The 18,262-nt window shown below is 43.5% G+C and overlaps 1 protein-coding gene across 6 annotated transcripts in view; it reads left to right on the top strand.

Moving 5' to 3' along the window:
- The window catches only part of LOC126092154 (regulator of G-protein signaling loco), a 247,546-nt gene that overhangs the window by 148,080 nt on the left and 81,204 nt on the right, over nt 1-18,262 (top strand). The window contains exon 1 of one of the 6 annotated variants that reach the window (XM_049907665.1): nt 16,229-16,324. The exons of the other annotated variants lie outside the window; for them this stretch is intronic. Coding sequence (XP_049763622.1) covers nt 16,289-16,324 — 36 coding nt within the window. The 5' untranslated portion in view covers nt 16,229-16,288. Of the gene's footprint in view, nt 1-16,228; nt 16,325-18,262 lie in introns of those variants that run through there. 6 annotated transcript variants of the gene reach the window in all.

Raw genomic sequence — 18,262 nt, 5'->3', positions numbered from 1 at the left:
TTCGAGACAATCATATATATGTAAACCTGTCCCATATGCTAACAGCCCGCAGTGGGGCACCATGTCAAACGCTTTCACCATGTCAAATCTAGAAATATGAAATCTGCTGTTGCCCCTCATCCATAGTTCGCAGTATATCATGTGAAAAAAGAGCAAGATGAGTTTCGCACGAGCCTCCATTACTACACCTTGTTCTTATTTAAATGCTGGTTCGCCTTGGTACAAATTATATGCAATGCAGCTGGAGTAAAGCACACAATTTAATTGCCTTCCAAAAGGCTCCGCAAGAACTCTTTTCGAAGTACTGATACATACGCGGACGGAAAAGAAAAGTATTACACCATGAAGTACCTTTCCAATTTTAATCTAACTTAATGGAGAAGTTCACCATTCAGAAGTGATGTCCGTCAAGAACATTAGTACAAGATGTGACCGTCATGCGCACGAATACATTTTTGTACGTGCAGCGTCCGATAAGTAATGCAATTTTTTTCTGTTCTGAAAGCAGTTCGGTTTTATTCAGGATTGCAATACACCAAATTATTCCCTAGTCTATTGGCTACAAAAACTTATTTTTAATCAGAAAGTCCTTTCAATGTGACGGCCGTAAACTACCGTACTGAAAGGGGCTGTAGGCCCTCGTGGTACTCGTCGGAGCCAGCGTATTGCTGCATCAATCACCATCCCGCGGAGTGCTTCCTTCATGGGGCCAAACAGTTGGAAATTGGAAGAAGCGAGATCCGCGGTGTAGGCTGAATGAGGAAGAACAGTCCAATGAAGTTTTGTCAGCTCCCCTCGGATGCGCAGACTTGCGTGAGGCTTTACCCAGTCATGGAGGAGTAGTTCATTTGCATTTTTGTGGCAACATTTCTTCTGTTTCCTCGAGGCAACACAGTACGCTTCAGAGTTCATCTTTGCACTATGAGGCAGGACATTAAACAGAATAACCTCCTCAGAGTCCCAGAAGACCGTCGCCATGACTTTGCTGACTGAGGGTGTGGCTTTGAACTTTTTCTTGGAGGAAAGGTGATGAGGCGCCACTCTGTGGTTGTCCGTTTTCTCTGCTGTTAGAAGTGATGAACCCTTGGTTCATCGGCTGTGACGATGTTCGACAAAATATTCTCACGATCAACCTCGTAACGCGCAAACTGTTCCGCACAGATGGTCCGTCGTCGACCTTTACGGTCTTCTGTTAGGCGACGATTAACGCAGTGGGGCCACAGTTTTGAGTGCCCCAACTGGGGGACAAGTGTGTCAGTCAAGGATCGATAGACACCACACGACGTTCGTTTGTGGTGTGAACTGCAGGTGGGGGGAGGGGTTGTCTGTTGTAACCCTGCTAGAATACACTGTCTGATACCAAAGTCACGAAGGCGCGACAACGGAATGCGTCATTTTGCTACATACTGACAAGCATTCAACCTCTTTTACACAGTTACCAAATCAGTCCTGTTGTAGTACCCAATCCCTGCCACCTGTGAGATTTCACTAGGTCGTCTACGGACACGTTGGCGTCGATCTGACCGCCACAAACGGAACCGAGACTCATTGCTAAATATCACAGAGTGATACAATGCTCTTGTGACTACGGCTGTGCTCTCCCCAAGTCGCTCTTGTATAGTTTAAGCGGTGAACGACGCATATCAGCTCGAAATCTCAACCCAGCGTCCGGTTACCTACGTATTTCCGAGGGTTCGTGGTGTCTGCCTGTAGCCTCTGCTGGGATTTCCGCTGTCGTCATCCATTTATTCTTTAGAGTCAACCGAACAGTCCTAAGTTGTTCTACTGGTATAGTCCCTCTGAAAGGACCCAGGCCTACTGTTCTTGCCAATCTGTTGTCCTAAGTCTATCCCGTTGTCACTTGTTCTGCAGTCGCCGCGTTACAACCAACTGTCTGTACCATCTGTCGGTATGACGCTCCCATTTTTTTCATGCCAGTGATTAGTCTTTTCTCAAGCTCCTAAAGAGGCGATAAGTTGGCACGTTCACATGCATTGTATACTGCGATCTACATCTACATGACTATTCTGCAATGGACACTGAAGTACTCGTCAGGGGGTTCTTTGAACCACCTCCAGACTATTTCTCTGCCGTTTCACACACTAACAGCGCATGGGAGAAAGAACACTGAAATATATCCGCAATAGCTTTGATTTATCTCATTTTATTACGATGATTTCTCGCCATGTAGGTTGGTGACAAGAAAATGTTTTCACATTGAATGGGAAATCAGGTGATTGAAAATTAATGTAAAGCTCTCTCCACAACGAAAAATGCTCTTTATTGTATTGATCGCCAACTCACTTAACATGTCCGTCCCACTCTCCCCCCTATTTCGCGATAATTCAGAGCGAGTTGCCCTTCTGTGAACTTACTCGAAGTCCACCGTCTATTCTATGTGGTCTCTCGTGAGAAACGCTAGCAAAACGCCTTCTGGAAATCTAAAAATATAGAATCAGTTTGAGATCCCTTGTAGATAGCATTCATTCGTTCTTGCAAATAAAGAGCTAGTTGTGTTTCACAAGAACGATGTTTTCCGAGTCCGTAGGATTACTCCTATTTCCACTTGAAAACTTTCAGTTGCGTTAGAAATACCTAATAGCCATTATGTACTCTCACCATTTCCTCTGTACGAATGGCTTTTTTCTTCGTTGAAAATGAGCTCACAGAAGGGTGAAATTTTAATCAACATATCCGGAAGACATGGAAATACCGCCGGCCGGAGTGGCCGAGCGGTTCTAGGCGCGACAGTCTGGAACCACGCGACCGCTACGGTCGCAGGTTCGAATCCTGCCTCGGGCATGGATGTGTGTGATGTCCTTAGGTTAGTTAGGTTTAAGTAGTTCTAAGTTCTAGGTGACTGATGACTTCAGATGCTAAGTCCAATAGTGCTCAGAGCCATTTGAACCACTTTGGAAATACCATAGCATGCTTGGTAGCGCTCGGTCAAGATGTTCACGGTGTAATCAATTTCATTTATGTCTGTGTACAATTAAGTGCGAAGTTTTTATCCTGAGGAGATTGATAAAAAAGCTAGAACGCTGCTAGAAAAATTATAGGGACCCGTAGGTGAAATGAAATTTTTAAGTATTTAGTTGAGGTAGTGACTATCACAATGTCGGTAAATTCGAAGTAGTCAATCGAGATATAATTTCATTTCTCACAGCGTAGGAATCGAGGAAGATTAGCCTTGTAACGCCCCATCGACGACGAGTGACTACAGTCGGAGCGCAAGTTAGAACTAGGGAAAGAAATCAGTCGCGTCCTCTTTAAAGAAACGATCCCGGCATTTGCTGTGGGCGATTTAGGGGAGCGACGGAAAGCTTAAATCTGTATGACCAGACAGGGATTTGAACCACTATATGAGTCCAGTGCCATAGCCACTGTGCTGTCTCGCTATGTGAATGCACAGAGCCGCGTTTCTCTTGTAAATGACTTAATCTCAAGAAGATATTCCGTAGTTTCTTAATTAAAGTGAAATCTGATGCTTATATACAGCACTGTTCTGGAGAGCACGAGCAATGAAACATAAAATCATCTACCGTGAAAAAGTATATCGTTGCTCATACCATCTATTTCGTTCTTTGTCGTTTATCGAATAAGTTTCGTGTAAAATCGTTGTTAACGGTGATCGTTACACGTTTTATACTGAATTTACTGCCAGTAAAATTGTAATTGTCACATCAATTGTGAACAGTTCAATCGCCCGTAGTCGCTCCAAAACAAAACCTAAAAGCAAGGAAGAGTTACTACAAAAGACATTTAGCAACAATAGAAGTTTCGGTTTCAAAATAGAAATAAGGTCTTTATTTTGTATTCCATAGTGTCATTAGTACTACGGGTTGCTAAAAAGTAATTCCTCCAAATTCTTTATGTGAAAAATCTGAAAACTTTTTGAATATAACAAACGTTATTAACATTCTACATCTTTATTTTTCATGTCTACATATTTGCAGCCGTCTGCCGCTTGAGGGCTCCAAGTAGTAGTTTGTAGTATGACGATGTGTTAAGCCCTTATTACATGATGTGCCTAAACCTAGAGAGCGCACCTATGCACCAACGCCCCTAACGTACATACCTGTAACTACAGACTGGTTCACTTCCGACCTATTACACCATACACGCGGAATATACCTAGCGCGCACGCGCGGCAGCAGACGATAAGCGCGAAAAGAAATAGAACTGTCTGATGTCTTGTAAAGTCGTTCGTTCTACCGTGCGCAACTCAAAGGTGACTGTATGATAAACTGGAGCGTCAAACGCTCAAATTATTTGTGAGCTCAAGGTTCCTATTTAACAAGAAATTGCTTTTTTACCATTATGTATTAAGTATATTAAGTAATAGTTTTTCTCTAATGGAGGATCCACTTGTTTTTGGAGCTATTGCCCTGACAGTGACAGTAAATCTTCGGATTAGGGCAGAACGGTGACGAAAACGGAAAGTCAAACGTTGTTGGGTTCGACCCTGGCTGACAAGAAAGAACGGAGGCGGGGAATATATTCCAATGTTAATGAAAGAACTGAGGCCCGAAGATCCGCAAGAATTTCGGAACTTCGTTAGGATGGACATGGCCTGTTTCGAGAAGGTGCTGTCTATGATAGAAGATGGAAACAGAAAGTGTGACACAGTCATGAGCGAGGCTATCTCACCTTCTAGAGAGCATGAATTATATGGGTTTTGTGCTCATACCAGCCTAGATCACTAATAAAATACCGGTGACCCTGTTATGTTGCAGGCTGGTTGTAACATTACGTTTCCTGGCGAATGGGGAATCTTAAGAGTCTGGCTTTTAGCCACAGATTAGCACAGCCCACCATTTCAAAAGTTGCTGTGGATGTATGCACTGCAATTTGCAACACTTTAAAGGACCAATACTTAAAGGTGACCTTGTGTTATTTTTCCAAGTTTGGACTATACTCAAGAGTTTTGCAGTCCTCGTTTTTTGCACTGGGCCAAACTGCAAGAACTTTCTCCCTTTCACTGCCAGCTTCTCTTTTCTGGCATGCTGAAATCAAGCAAGAGGTGCAGTCAAATCAAACCTGAACTTTCGTAAACTAAGGTATTACGATACAAATCGAAAATCACCGTATAACTTTATATGCACATTCCTCAGAAAGAAACGATTTCCGACTACCTTATTATGATAAAGTGGGTCATACATACACCTTTCCTCGCTGTATGCCTGATTTCAGACGCTTCATTCCTCTTTGCTCCATTTCGTTTCTAGAATACGAAGCTATCAATAGAAAATATCCTTTCACAAACAGCTAGTATAAAAGAGTCAATTGCAAAAAAAACTTCTTTTCTGCACTTATGAAGCCTGTTTACTGAAAAAAATGCGAAAAATCCCCAAAACGAAAGTCTGAAATTAGCCACTAGCCGCCTAACAATAACCAAACAACACCCTTCTTCGCATGCGCGAATTATCGCTGCCTACTGCACATACGCGGAGTGACGGTACTTTAGAAGTGCTCTCTATTCCAGCGCACGGATAATGTGTCCGCTAATTTTCGTAGTTTCACCCGATCTACCGCCAGATGGCTGTCGCCGTTCGCGGCGGATCGTCGTGTAATACCGGCTTAAGGTAACTATGTCGGAGTAATAGCGTGCTACGATCGAGTTTCGAATTCGAAGAGTTCGTTCACTCATGGGGCGCCCTCTCCTTCAGCATGACAGTGCCCGACCACATACGAGTGCTGCGACATCTGCAACAATCCGACACTTTGGGTTCACTGTCATGGATCATCCTCCGTACAGTCCTGACTTGACCCCATCCGATTTTTATCTGTTTCCAATCTTAAAGAACACCTTCGACGACTTCAGTTTGACAGAGATGAATCGGTGCTAGCGAGGTGAGGTTGTGGCTCCTCCAAGTAAGTCAGACTTGCTACAATGACGGTATCAAGAAACTGTTCTCTGATTGAGGGAGACTATGACGAAAAATAAATATGTATGCATGAGGAATAAAGATGTAGATTGTTAATAAGGTTTGCTTTATTTAAAATGCTTTAATATTTTTCACTTAAAAATTCGCAGGCATTACTTTTCAGCACGCCCTCATATCTGTCAGTTCTCCAAGCAACTATTAAAGGTCAGAGTTAGCGACGACATGCAGTGTTCTTTGCTCGACTTGGGGCCAGAGATAGGGTTGTCATCAGCTTGCCATAGATCATTTTCTGTATTTGTTAATGACTAGACACTAGCTTCATAATTCGTGTGATCGGAAAATGATTAACGAGGTCTCCCACTAGACAAATCTTCGACTTTGTTACAACCAGTGTTGTTGTCATGCCCAGAATGCTGCTTTGTAAAAGGTCCCCAATGGTCCTCCGTGAACTGCGACCGTCGGCGTGCAGCAGAGACGTGACGCAGGTACGGCGCCACGCGGTGTTCCCACACTGGTGCACACGCGGCCCTCTGTTGGGCTGTGACCAGCAAGCAAAAAGGACGTTTCGTGTCCAGCTGTCGGGACCCACGTGACGGGGGCGCTAATGGCTGTGACGAGAATCGATAGCCGGCGGGCGCTGCGAATTTTAAGGCTACTGTCTCGTTGACAGGACTGATGTCGAATAACGGCGTCTCTGTAACTGCTACCCCAGGCTGCTACCTATTGCGAACTAAACCTTGAAGAACCATTAGCTGAAAATAATTTACATACGAAAGCTAGAGAAGCAGGGAAGGAACAGAGGAAATATTTATACCACTAGATCCACACCTGCCGCAGCGTATACAGAATAATACCTTAGAAATATCACCCCATATTCTTTAAAGAATCGAATTCCCATCTGGAAAATAGTTCAAATGTGTAATTACTTTAAAAATGAGTTAATGCGTTAGATACTTGACGATAAGCATGTAAAACCTTTATGGCTGAAGACGCAAAACTCTAAAGCTCAATGTTTATGACGTCATATCTCCTGAACGATGTGTCGTGCAGTGATATAATTTTGGAAGCGCTATCAGTGGTGTACTGAGAAACACGTCTCTTCTACCGAACAAGTCCTCAAAGCTGTTAAGGTATGCCTTTTAGAGCCATGTTTGCTGGACTTCTTTTTCTTGCTTTGTCACATACTACATAGCAACAGCGGTGCCGTTACACATATTCCACTAGCAGAAGTACCTGAACGATTTTCGCTTTTAACTTACGACTCTGCCGCTTCCAGACCGATCCCTTGCCTCAGCTTGATACGTGTACCCTTGACCATAACCACTGAAACTTGAGATGGCCTTACGCCACCTTACTGGGAGGGCCTGTATCCTGCAGTGATACCACTCTACTCGTATTGCTGTAGCAGTAACCTCCCCATCATTCACGTGCTGATTCCCGGGGAGTGCATCATTGGACCAAACAGATGGAAGTCGGAAGGTGCGATATCCGGGCTTTAAGGCGGATGAGGAAGAGCACTCCGATGAAATTTTGTGAGCTCCGTTCAGGTAGCAGACGTGCATGTCGCCTTGCGTTGTCATGGAGCAGGAGACGTTCATTCGCATTTTTGTGCCGACGAACACTCTGAAGTCGTTTCTTCAATTTCCAGAGGGTAGCACAGTACACTCCAGAGCTGATCGTTGCAGCACGAGGCAGGAGATCAAGCAGAATAACCTCTTCAGAGCTCCAGAAGACCGCCACATGACTTCACCGCTTGAACTTTTTATTCAGAGGAGAGGTGGCGTGGCTCTACTCTATGGATTCCCCTTTTGTTTTCGGTTCCAAGTGATGTACCCATGTTTCCCCGTCTGTGACGCTGTTCCAGAAAAAATTGCCACGGTTAGCCTCGTAACGCGCAAGCAATTCCGCACAGATGGTTCTGCGTTGTTTTTATTATGGTCTTCAGTTTGGCGGCGAGAAACCCGTCAGGCACACACCGTTGAATACCCCAACTGGTGCCGGCATTACCAATAGATGCCCAGCTAAGTAGCGAGGTGTTCGATTTTGATCCATCGGCCTCCTCGAATAAGAGAGTCCGCACTTTCCAACATTGCAGAGGGTGATGTGAGAATATTCCACGATGTCCCACAACAAATTCCGCATTTTTTCAACCTCAATTGGCCGAGAAAAAATGTGTTACATTAGTTAAGAAACTTCCTCGTCTCTACAGGGTGGGGCAAATAAAAGTGACCCAAATGAGTTACGTTTTACAGCGACGGTGCCTTTAACAGGCCGAAAATTAAAAGGATACTACTTCGTGAATCTGAATTTACTCCCTTCGCGCGTATTACGTTTTATAAAATTGGTTGTCTGTAGTTAGATGCTGTGGATAGTAGGTAAAAAGCTCTTACGAATCCATTGTAGAATAACCATCCTTTTTCACTGTTATATAGAAGCATCAGGATTGATGTACTATGTTATATAATCATTTTTAGGGTTCCGTACCACAATCGATAAAAACGGAAGGCTTTTAGGGCCAATTTGTTGTCCGTCGGTCCGTCCGACCGACGGCTAAGATCTCTCTTTCGCAGGAGCGTGTTAATGTACAGAGTTGAAATTTGTGTTACATGCTCAGGGCTACGGTCCTTCAGTGATGTAACGAGCTTAAGCTTCTATAAGCCATTTATGCCTCGTATTTTGAGACTCGGAAACTCACTCGTCGAAATCTGGAGGGTACTTCCCCTTGACCTACAATCATGAAATATGGCAAGAAGTAAAGCTTCATACGACAACTAAAGGAAAAAATCCAACAACACAGAGTCATGAAATTCGGCAAGAAGCAAAGTTTTACAGTAAAAGTAAAGGAAAAAATCCGAAAATGATTAATTTGTAATTTCTTTCATCATTTGTTATCCGACACCAAACTTAAACCGTTGTGGAAACTCTTGGAATTATTAATGTCGACAATAGCCAAAAACGTCGATTTCTCCATTCCCGGGATGGATGAACTGCTTGTACTCGTAATTAATTTTATACGGAAGTCTCAGGGCGTGGGTCCTGCAGGCACGTGGCAAACTTTTTCACTCGCCCATCGTGATAAGAAAGTGTGTCCAGTGCCCACTCTTGGCCCGCATTACTTCACGAGGTAATTTTGCCATGCTCTGTCAGTTGGTGATAAGACGTCACGATGTAATCAATATACATGATAACGTCCGCGGGGGATGTGCGTGTATTGGGAATTCCGCTTTTAACCGTAACTAAGCACACTCCTTGACCACGGAAACTCAGCCTAATGAAGGGTGTGCGACATGGAAGATTGAGTACGTTCAGCGAGTATGCCCCTGTCTCTCACTTATACATGTACTTTTATATGTATGCGTTGGACATGTTTCACCATTTCGATTAATTTGCATCTGGAGAATGAAATGGCCATTTTCTGTTTTATAACAATTTTAATCAATTATTGAGGTAGTTACATGTTCCATAGTTCCTGTTCATAATGAATTTGATGTGTAACATGCTATTTATGTAACTTCTACACACATTGTATTGAAATTTACGTGGTTACATGAGTTCTATTGCATGTTCATAACTGGTTAGTTACTTGTGGCAAAGAACTCTTCTACGATGTACAACGCTCCATTCTAAATCAAAGTTAGGTACCGGATTGATTATTGAAACGCGATAAATACGCAGATTGAAACTAAAAACATACATTGAATCCGATCAAAAGAATATATATGCAGAGGTTCAGCTGGACGCTTTGAATTTAATTGTAGAGAAAGGTATGGTTCATAATTCCTCCATTATGAATATTTCTAACTTTGCGAATGTAATGATTATTTGTCGTAAGGCTGGTTGCTGTGACAACTTTCTTCAAGAAAGATCTCGGAATATGGAAACTGCAATAATGTACACACATTTCAGGAGTACAAGAAAACAGTTCAGATACAGTAATACTTAAGTCACCTTCGACTTACACAGTTTCTCCTCATTGTACAGACACTGTCACTGCTGCATATTCTTTTTCAGTCGCTGCCCAAAACTATGATAGTGTAACTGATTTTCTGCGGCTCATAACATCCCCGAGAAAGAAGTCCAGCGCTGTTAAATGTAAGCAATGTGAAGGATTTCCAAACGCAGTCCTATTCAGTGTGCTAGAAGGTAATGAGAGAGGCAAATGACTTGGCGACTGAGTTCACACTGGCACTCAGTAACAGGTCACATTACTGCTACTGTCTTTCGTAAGATCAAATTATTTCCCCTACGAAGTTCTTCCTCGCCCATTCACCTACCTGGATATCGCGCAAAATTCTGCATTCTCTGACATGGCCACCGTGCATTTGATGCATGCGAAAGTCTTGGGACGTACGTTTTACTAGCTGCTTATTGAAGAAGTAGCTTCAGTTGGTTCTGCTAAACGCACTCTCAGGTACAGGTATTGACTGTGCAGAATTGTCTGACACAGCCGATGACGCGGGACTTGTTTCCGTAGAAGCTAATCTAGGTCTCACCTAGTCCGAATTGTAGATGGCGCCATTAGTTTCGAACTTCTAACGACTGAATATAATTTTTTATCGTGATTGTGCTCTAATATACCATACTCTCACGATAATTTTTGAACTTTCACAACATTTTCAGTTTTCCGAACTACAAAATTTGTTCTCGTTGTTCCAAAGACAATCGTATCGATTTACCATTCACACTGCAACGCTACTGCATACTGTTTAATTGATACCTGTTAAGAAAACATCATTCTGCGAATTAATGTAAAAGTTTGTGAAAATTGCGTCAGAAAGAATTATACACCTCACTGAAAGGAAGTCTATACAGATGACTAGGATTATATAACTTTACACAATTTTTATTGTATTTTTTATTGTTTATCCATTTTCCACTTACAGCCTAAAATCTAGGGAGCTAACATGAACTATACATTTTTATCATTTACTGTTTTTTGCAAATCACAGTCAAATTGTCTGATGTCCTACATATTCGTAATGCCTCGTTTAGTAATAGTGTCTAGTAGGGCACTATCGATGGATCTGTCATCCGCTTGACCTCATGGTAAATCTGGTGATTTCTAGTTTTGAGGTTGGTAATTGCGATAGCAACTTCTTTCCGAGCAGAAGGTAGCACAAACATTTAATTGTGTATTACTTATCAAGTTTGTTTCGGAGCTTTGAATTTCTTTTCAGAATCTGTGTGTGTATTATCATCAGGAAGTAAGGCAGTTAGCTGGTGTTCAGTTGGCTCGTTCCATCCGACCGTCATAGCGGCATCCTCTGTACAAATTGTGGACCGCTTAATCTTTTCAGTCGACAACTTAAACAGCCTTCTCCATATGTGAAATTGCAGTTTTCTCTGGAGAAACTTCGTCCAGTGTATCATTTTGGTATCATGTGGCAGTGTATCTGAACTGCTTTGTATTCAGGGAGCCTCATAGTGCCATCTGGTCAGTTTAAAGTGCGTAGATAAGCGCGTCTTCTCGATCTTACTTTCGCGCCAAGATGGAGAGTTCTGGGCTCCACAGGATTGTAGCGTGACTGTTTGTCATTTTCTTAGGCATGTAAATGTCCTGTGATCTTTATAAGAGTTCGGGTAGTAGCTGCTTGCCCATGTCTGAATGGATTGGAAGGGATTCCGTTGGAAATGCTGCAATAAAGGCAGTTAAGCCATCCCAATCTGTTTTCTTGGTATCTAGGCCAATCATGGTTTCCTCTGCTTGTCTCCCTTTATTGTTGCCACTTACCGCTTGCGGGCAATTGCATTATGGTCATTGCATTTGAGCACTTGCCAGCTATTAATCTTAGCTGCTGCCATCTGGTTTGCTCAAGTGAAATCTGTGTTCGCGGTAACACCTGCTCGTCCTTCGAATTCATTCGTCTGACCCTCTAGATTTAAAACAATAAAGTCCATTTCCTGTACTGCATTCCCAGTATCTCATCTAGTTCGTCAGTTTGCCTACGGAGTGGATTTTTCATTCGCATCTGTTGCCACATGGAGACAGCACCTCATCCATAGAGAGCTACCTCCATGAAACTTATCTGGAAAAGGTTCGATAGGATAGGATAGGATAGGATGGTTACTGCTACCCACTTTGTCCTTCACGTCTTTTGTGACTGTAAACTTGTCACATGGCTGTGCTACGCTTATCGCACTGGGTTTCCTACTTTTGTAGTCCGATCCACCAACGATAGCGATTCGCGCAGCTGGAGACACGGACAGGGATTGCATTGCTGCCGGTCCCAAGGGACTGTTACAGTACGCGCATACACGTGCTTCGCGCTTGGAGATAGCGTGTGCACAGCAGATTGTCTCTCTCGCTTGCTTGTGCAGAATTTGTCGCTTACCACCACCATCTGCCGTCACAAATCGCAACAAATGGAATAAAAATCCACTAAATAACTCGCTACGATCACATTTCAATGGCCATAATGGGTACGACATTCACAGCAAAGTGATGAAAACATTACCGAACGCTCATTGGTTACCGTAGAATGCGTGACGTAGATGCGCAGAGCAAACCTAAACTCGACCACCATAGTTAGTGGGCCCAGCTGATAATAACCTCATATCCGCAGGATATTGTAACAATACTGTTTGTGACTTAGAAATTTCAGTATGGTGAGAAGCTTCAACTTTGCTATCATAATTTCTGAACGTGGTAGCATGAAGTCAAGGGGAGCCTGAACATGATTCTGTGGAACCTCCCTCCATACGGTTTGTATCTGAATCTACGAGACAAGAACTGAGTTTGCTCGAGTATCGTGATGAACAAATGGCCCGCCAATCACTTCTTAGACATCTTCTCTGGGCAAGGTGGTAGGCGTACATTCGGCCATGGAATCGGCAGTGCCGATCTATCTTCGAAGAAGGCTTGCACTTGTCCAGCCACATATGACTGGGCATTTTCGAGCTGAAATATAGTAATCGGAGTTGCCTGAAGGAGGGTCAGTATCCCAGGTGCAAGAAACTTCTTACTATTCAGAAAGCCCTCAGTATGTAGAAAAGCCCGCCCAATCGGCCGCACTTGATGGCTGGCTTACCATATTCCCCAATTATGCACGCTACTAGACTGAGAACATTTACGGTAACGACCAAACTACGCTGTAGAAAAAATTGAAACGGAATTAACGTTTTACCACTCAGCGCGTTGTCTGTGGCGATCCTGGTTCCCGGACAGGGAAAGCTAACGCAGTGAGATGGATACAATCAGTACAGCCCCCAGTAGATTGAATCGAATTGTCGACGCAGACGGGTCCACGTCAGTTGCAGTGCTCAAGAGTCGAGCCGACACGGGTCAAGCTGTACAGATAGTTACGGTTATAAGAACTACGTTGCGACAATTTCGCGCTGTCGTCACATTGTGTAGGTGCCATGCTCGCTCTTGGCTGTGTGCGACCATCTCCCATCGGTTGGTTCTACAAATGCGTAAATCACCAAGCAACATTATATGTGCAGGAATACCCTGAAATGGTAGGTAGAGTTTCCATAGACCCTTCGGCCCATCATTATATCCCGTGCTGATATTATCTCCTACGATATCGACGGAGGCGTACTGGCGTTTGCTTTCGCGTTCCCATATCGTTTGGCGTGTCTTCAGTGACTAAGGTTAAAGAACAATTATCTTTATCGTGAACACAAGAAAGGATGCAGTATGGTCCATTTGTACGCCATTTCTCAACAATCTTTGTCACTTGTTGCTCATCCTATCTGCCACAATGCCTCCGAGTTTTGATTCATCCGAGACAATATGCAGCTTAATGAATGATAATTAAAAGCTTGATGCAGCTGGCATTCTGTACTTTAAAGATAACACTTTAAATTCTGGGAATTTAGGTGCAAACTAATTGCTCTGTTGAATCCCCGAACATATTTCGCCATATTTGTGCCATCATCAGTGGTTACACTTATTCAGGACTTATTCTCTGGAATTTTAGCTTCTGTAGAAGCTTCTGTAAATTAAGATTTTTGATGAGATGGGGCTTTTGCAGCTGTCAAATAATTGTGAAACTTCATTGTATGTGAACATCAGCTGCTTACTTTTATGCCCACTGCTACCGGTTTGGATCAGTAGACCATTATCAATCCGAAGCAAAGCTAACCAGCTTATCACTGCAACATTTGAAGTGAACAACTTCAATGTAGGCAGAAAAACATAGCTCATGTTACAATAAATAATCTCCAAAAGACACTGATATGCAGGAGATGCACACAAGACGATCATACATTTCAAACATGCTTTACTGTCATTAGCATAGGAGAACAGAGTAGATTAGTAGATAATTGACGTTGTTGGCGGGTCCAGTTTGTAGGTCAAATGGCTTTTCATTTTCTTTCGTGGCTCTGTGGTATCGTGTGCGCGGAGAATTTGTATTGGAACTTCGGAACGTTGAAGGCGATGATGTTACCGTTGGAGTTCCATATTTGGTATATTTGTGTTTTTCCTGTTCAGTCTAGTTCTGCTTGTTAGCTCGATGAGTCTTTGTTGCAGTGGTATGGTGTTTGCTGTGTCGTAAATGGCGTTGTTTGTTATTCTTGGGCTGGATCTCGTTACTACTCGTAGGATTTTCTTTCTGTGTTTAGGATTCTGCTTGTCTGGTAGTGGTTTGTCATCCTTACAGGTGCTGTATATTCTAGTACAGGTCTGATTAGTGTTTCGTATGTGTGCACTGGAAAGTCGTTCGAGGCTCCATTTATATGACCTTTTATGAATTGTAATAATCTTAAGTCATCTTGTGGCTTTAATTATTGTATCGTGTAAGAGGTGTTTCCAGGATAATGTTGAGTAGGTATTTAGTACGAGGTACTTGGCTTTCGTTTTGGCAGTATTTCTTACTCACAGCGTTTTAATTTTACATTGTCTGGTGATTTTTGTTTGTTGCTGCTGAGATTTGTACGACTAAAGACAACTGGTTGCTTTTTTCGGCATTTGGTTAAATTACCCTTTTACTGAGCCATTGTTGCAATTTGATTATGTATTGCATGTTTGTATGTTGCAATTCGTTTGTTGTCTTTCATGACACCAATGTAATGTGTCATCAGCATACAATAATAGGCCTTCGTTCCATCCTGTAGGTTAGGGTACGTCCCCTGTATGTATGCTGTATGCCAAAGGTGACAATATGGCTCCTTGGAGCACCCCTGTTTCTGGGGTGAAGATGTCTGATAGTTTGCCGTCTATCGATACTGTTGTGGGTCTGTTGTCTAGGATGGTTCTCAAGAGCTGCGTTATGTGGAAAGAGATGGCAAAAGTCTTCAGTTTGTGGTACAAGCCTGGGTGGCAGCTTTATATAAGCCCTTTCTATACCTAGATAGAGGGCTGATGCGCAGTCTGTAATATTTATTGCTCTTCTTATAGTGCTGGAGGTCCTTAGGACTGGGTTTGTGGTGGAGTGGTGTTTTCGGAATACGACTTGTATGTTGGGAATGAGTTTTTGGTCTTCTGTGTGTTGTTGTAGGCGTCTGTTGAGGATGGTTTCAAAGCATTTGCCAGTTACTAGGAGAAGCGTGATGGGTCTGTATGACGTGGGATTGTTTAGGGGATTTGCCAGTTTTGGCAGCATTATTACTTCGGCAATTTTCCCTTGAATCGGTATTTGTTTCAGTGTCGGTGCTCGTTGTATAGGTGGTTGAGTGCTTTGTTGATCTCTGGTCTTGGTGCCATGTAGGTGTCGTCTGCTTATTCCGTCAGTGCCAGGGACAGAGGATTTTCCTGTGTCCGGAGCAAGGTCTATTTCCTCTTCTGTTATGTGTGCTGCTTGTTGGTCGTTTAGTACTTCTGAGTCTGTTAAGATTTTTTCTGTGTTTGTTGTTATTGCAGTTCGATGTTCGCTGTCGAAAAATGGATCGTCTGTTACGCTGTGGGTTTCCTGAAGCACGTCAAGGAAGATTTGAGCTTTTCTTTGGCTGTCAGTGAGCCGACTTATTGTAGTGGTGGTTATGTTTTTACTTTGGAGCCTGTAGTGTATTTGAAGGTGTTCCAGAATCTGGTCGATTTGTATTTGGTGTAAGGTTTGACATGTTTACATACATTTTTGGATACGGAATTCAGCTACTTGTCTTTTAATTGGGTGTTGAATCGGTTCCATTCTATTCTGTAGTCGTCTAGCTGGGTTCTTTTCGTACGTCGGTATGTTTTGTCAGTTAGGCGGCGCTGCCACCTTCTTTTATAGCAGCCGGCACATTACACTTCCGGCGAGTGCGGGGTCCGGCCCATTTATCCGTTGTGCTCGCCCCCTTCCGCTCGGCGCCCGTACCCCCCCCCCCACCCACGCAGGGGCGTGACGTCACGCGCCGTGAGTCAGCTGTGGCCGCAGAGACGGGCGGCGGCGCCACCAGTTGCTCGCCTCCTAGACCCACGGCTGGCCGCCCGCAAGCGCTGGCCGACGCCGCCGCCGCCGCCGCCGACGCCCGCCATGGGCCCCTTCCTCGCGCTCGATGTGCCCCGACACGTGAGTTTCCGCTCTGTTTCTCACTCCGTCGCAGGCAGCGACCTGTGCGGAAACCCTAGTATTCATCGTCTGCCCGCCTTTTCTGTTAACTGCACCCGTCAGTGCTCTACGCTCACATTGCGCTTCTTCGCGTCGTTACGTTCCTCTTGTTCGACTTGTGACAACTTTGGCTCGTAAACAGTGCACTGTTGTGAAGTCGTCTCGTCGTCCTGAAGGGTTGGGTGTAGCAGATAAACGTAGTGCGTACCAGCTCTTCGTCACCAACTGTTGAGGTGCTTACGACGTCTACTCGGACGGCAAATTGATCTGTAAAGATAGAAGCTGATGTAATGAATTAAAATTCATACCATTCCCGGGAGTTGAACACATCTCTCCTGCTTGCTAGGCAGATGTGCTAACCACTTCATCACCGTGGCACTGTGGCTACCCACGCTGCACGGACTGCCCTAGTCCTCCGTAGTACAAACTTTAATTCACGTCTTTAGCCCAGTTTCCCCTTCTTAAATCGTCAGTAATGCCGAGGCTTTCCGATATTGGAATGCCACGCCAGCTTTGTACGTAAAAGGGGCATCCTGAAGGGGAAAATGGTCTGAAGGCGTGAATTAAAGTTTGTATTAAAGTTTGTATTAGGAAGGCGTCGTAGCTACATTGCTACGGTGATGTGTTGGTTAGCACATCTGTCTAGTAAGAGGGAGACCCGGCGTCAAGTCCCGGCTGTAGTACAAATTTTAATTCATTACGTCAGCTTCTATCATTATCAGAGATAAGTTGAGACTCGTATGCCTCCAGGAAAACGTAATTCCATCAGAATTCCTCTGTGTTGGGAACGTACTTCATCTCAGCCAACTAAGCTGCCATAAAAGCTTCCTGTTTCAAGTGTCTGCTGTAGTGCACCCCTGACAGTTGCCGTCGCGTGAGTAAAGAATTGCATTGAGTAGCATTTCCTTGTAGCGTGACGTCGATCACTAGTGCCGACTGCAGAAGTCACTGTGGTAGTCGGCGGAGTGTATGACGCTCACCGGGAGGAATCTGAATTTCATTCGTCCTTGAATTCGAGCGAAGTCGCTCGTGTGTCTGCCGCGGAAATCCGGTCTGTGCAAAGGCAGAGCTTTTGCTCCCTTGTCCTGTAGCCGACCACGATGTAGTTGTAATCGTAGTAGTGTTACCCATTCGTGGATCACTTTTACAAAGGTATTGGACATGTCACGATATTACAGATTAAGAACAAAAACTGTGATTCATATACACAAGCAAATCTGGTTCGACAAGAATGGAACAGGTAGTCCGGCGTCGATTTAGAGTAGAAACCATCCCGCCAGTTGCCTGAATTACTTTACGAAGTATACGCAAAACTACATAACTTTTTTTTTTTTCAGAGATCAGCAGTTCATCTTTCGATGAGTGTCATCAGCAGTAATAGCTGAGGAATTTTTTTTATTGTTTATCGGTTTGTTTTGTAGGAAGTGTGACGAAGGAAATTACTTTCCACGATAATTTATCCTTATTGTCTAAGCAGTTCTTTTTTTCGCATATAATTCCTTAGTTGCTAAAGATTGCGAAAATTGCACAGTTACGCTACGGTAGTGTATATTCATAAGATTAGTGCAAGACGTTGGATTATAAGTGCCAATTTTGGATTAAGCAACTTATTAGCTAACTTACGTTATTTCCCATATCGAATCAGTGTATCAAATAGCCAATCAGTGCAGGATGACTTCTGTGAAAATTTCCTTCTAACCAAATCAGAATTTAGTCATCTGTCAATGCATACTTTGGGGTAATAGTAAGACAAACAACAGTAATATATGTAAAGAACGTTGCAAAGGCTGCTGTGCATTCTGCAGTCGTTAAATAAGTAAAAACTCAAGGTTAAAACACTATTTGCATACTTTTTTTTCGGAAAACGAGCTTTAGCTAAGGACATGTGAATCTCTGGGA

The sequence above is a fragment of the Schistocerca cancellata genome, chromosome 1 (assembly GCF_023864275.1).
Source record: "Schistocerca cancellata isolate TAMUIC-IGC-003103 chromosome 1, iqSchCanc2.1, whole genome shotgun sequence".
NCBI lineage: Eukaryota > Metazoa > Arthropoda > Insecta > Orthoptera > Acrididae > Schistocerca > Schistocerca cancellata.
This window is presented reverse-complemented; position numbering and strand designations above follow the sequence as displayed.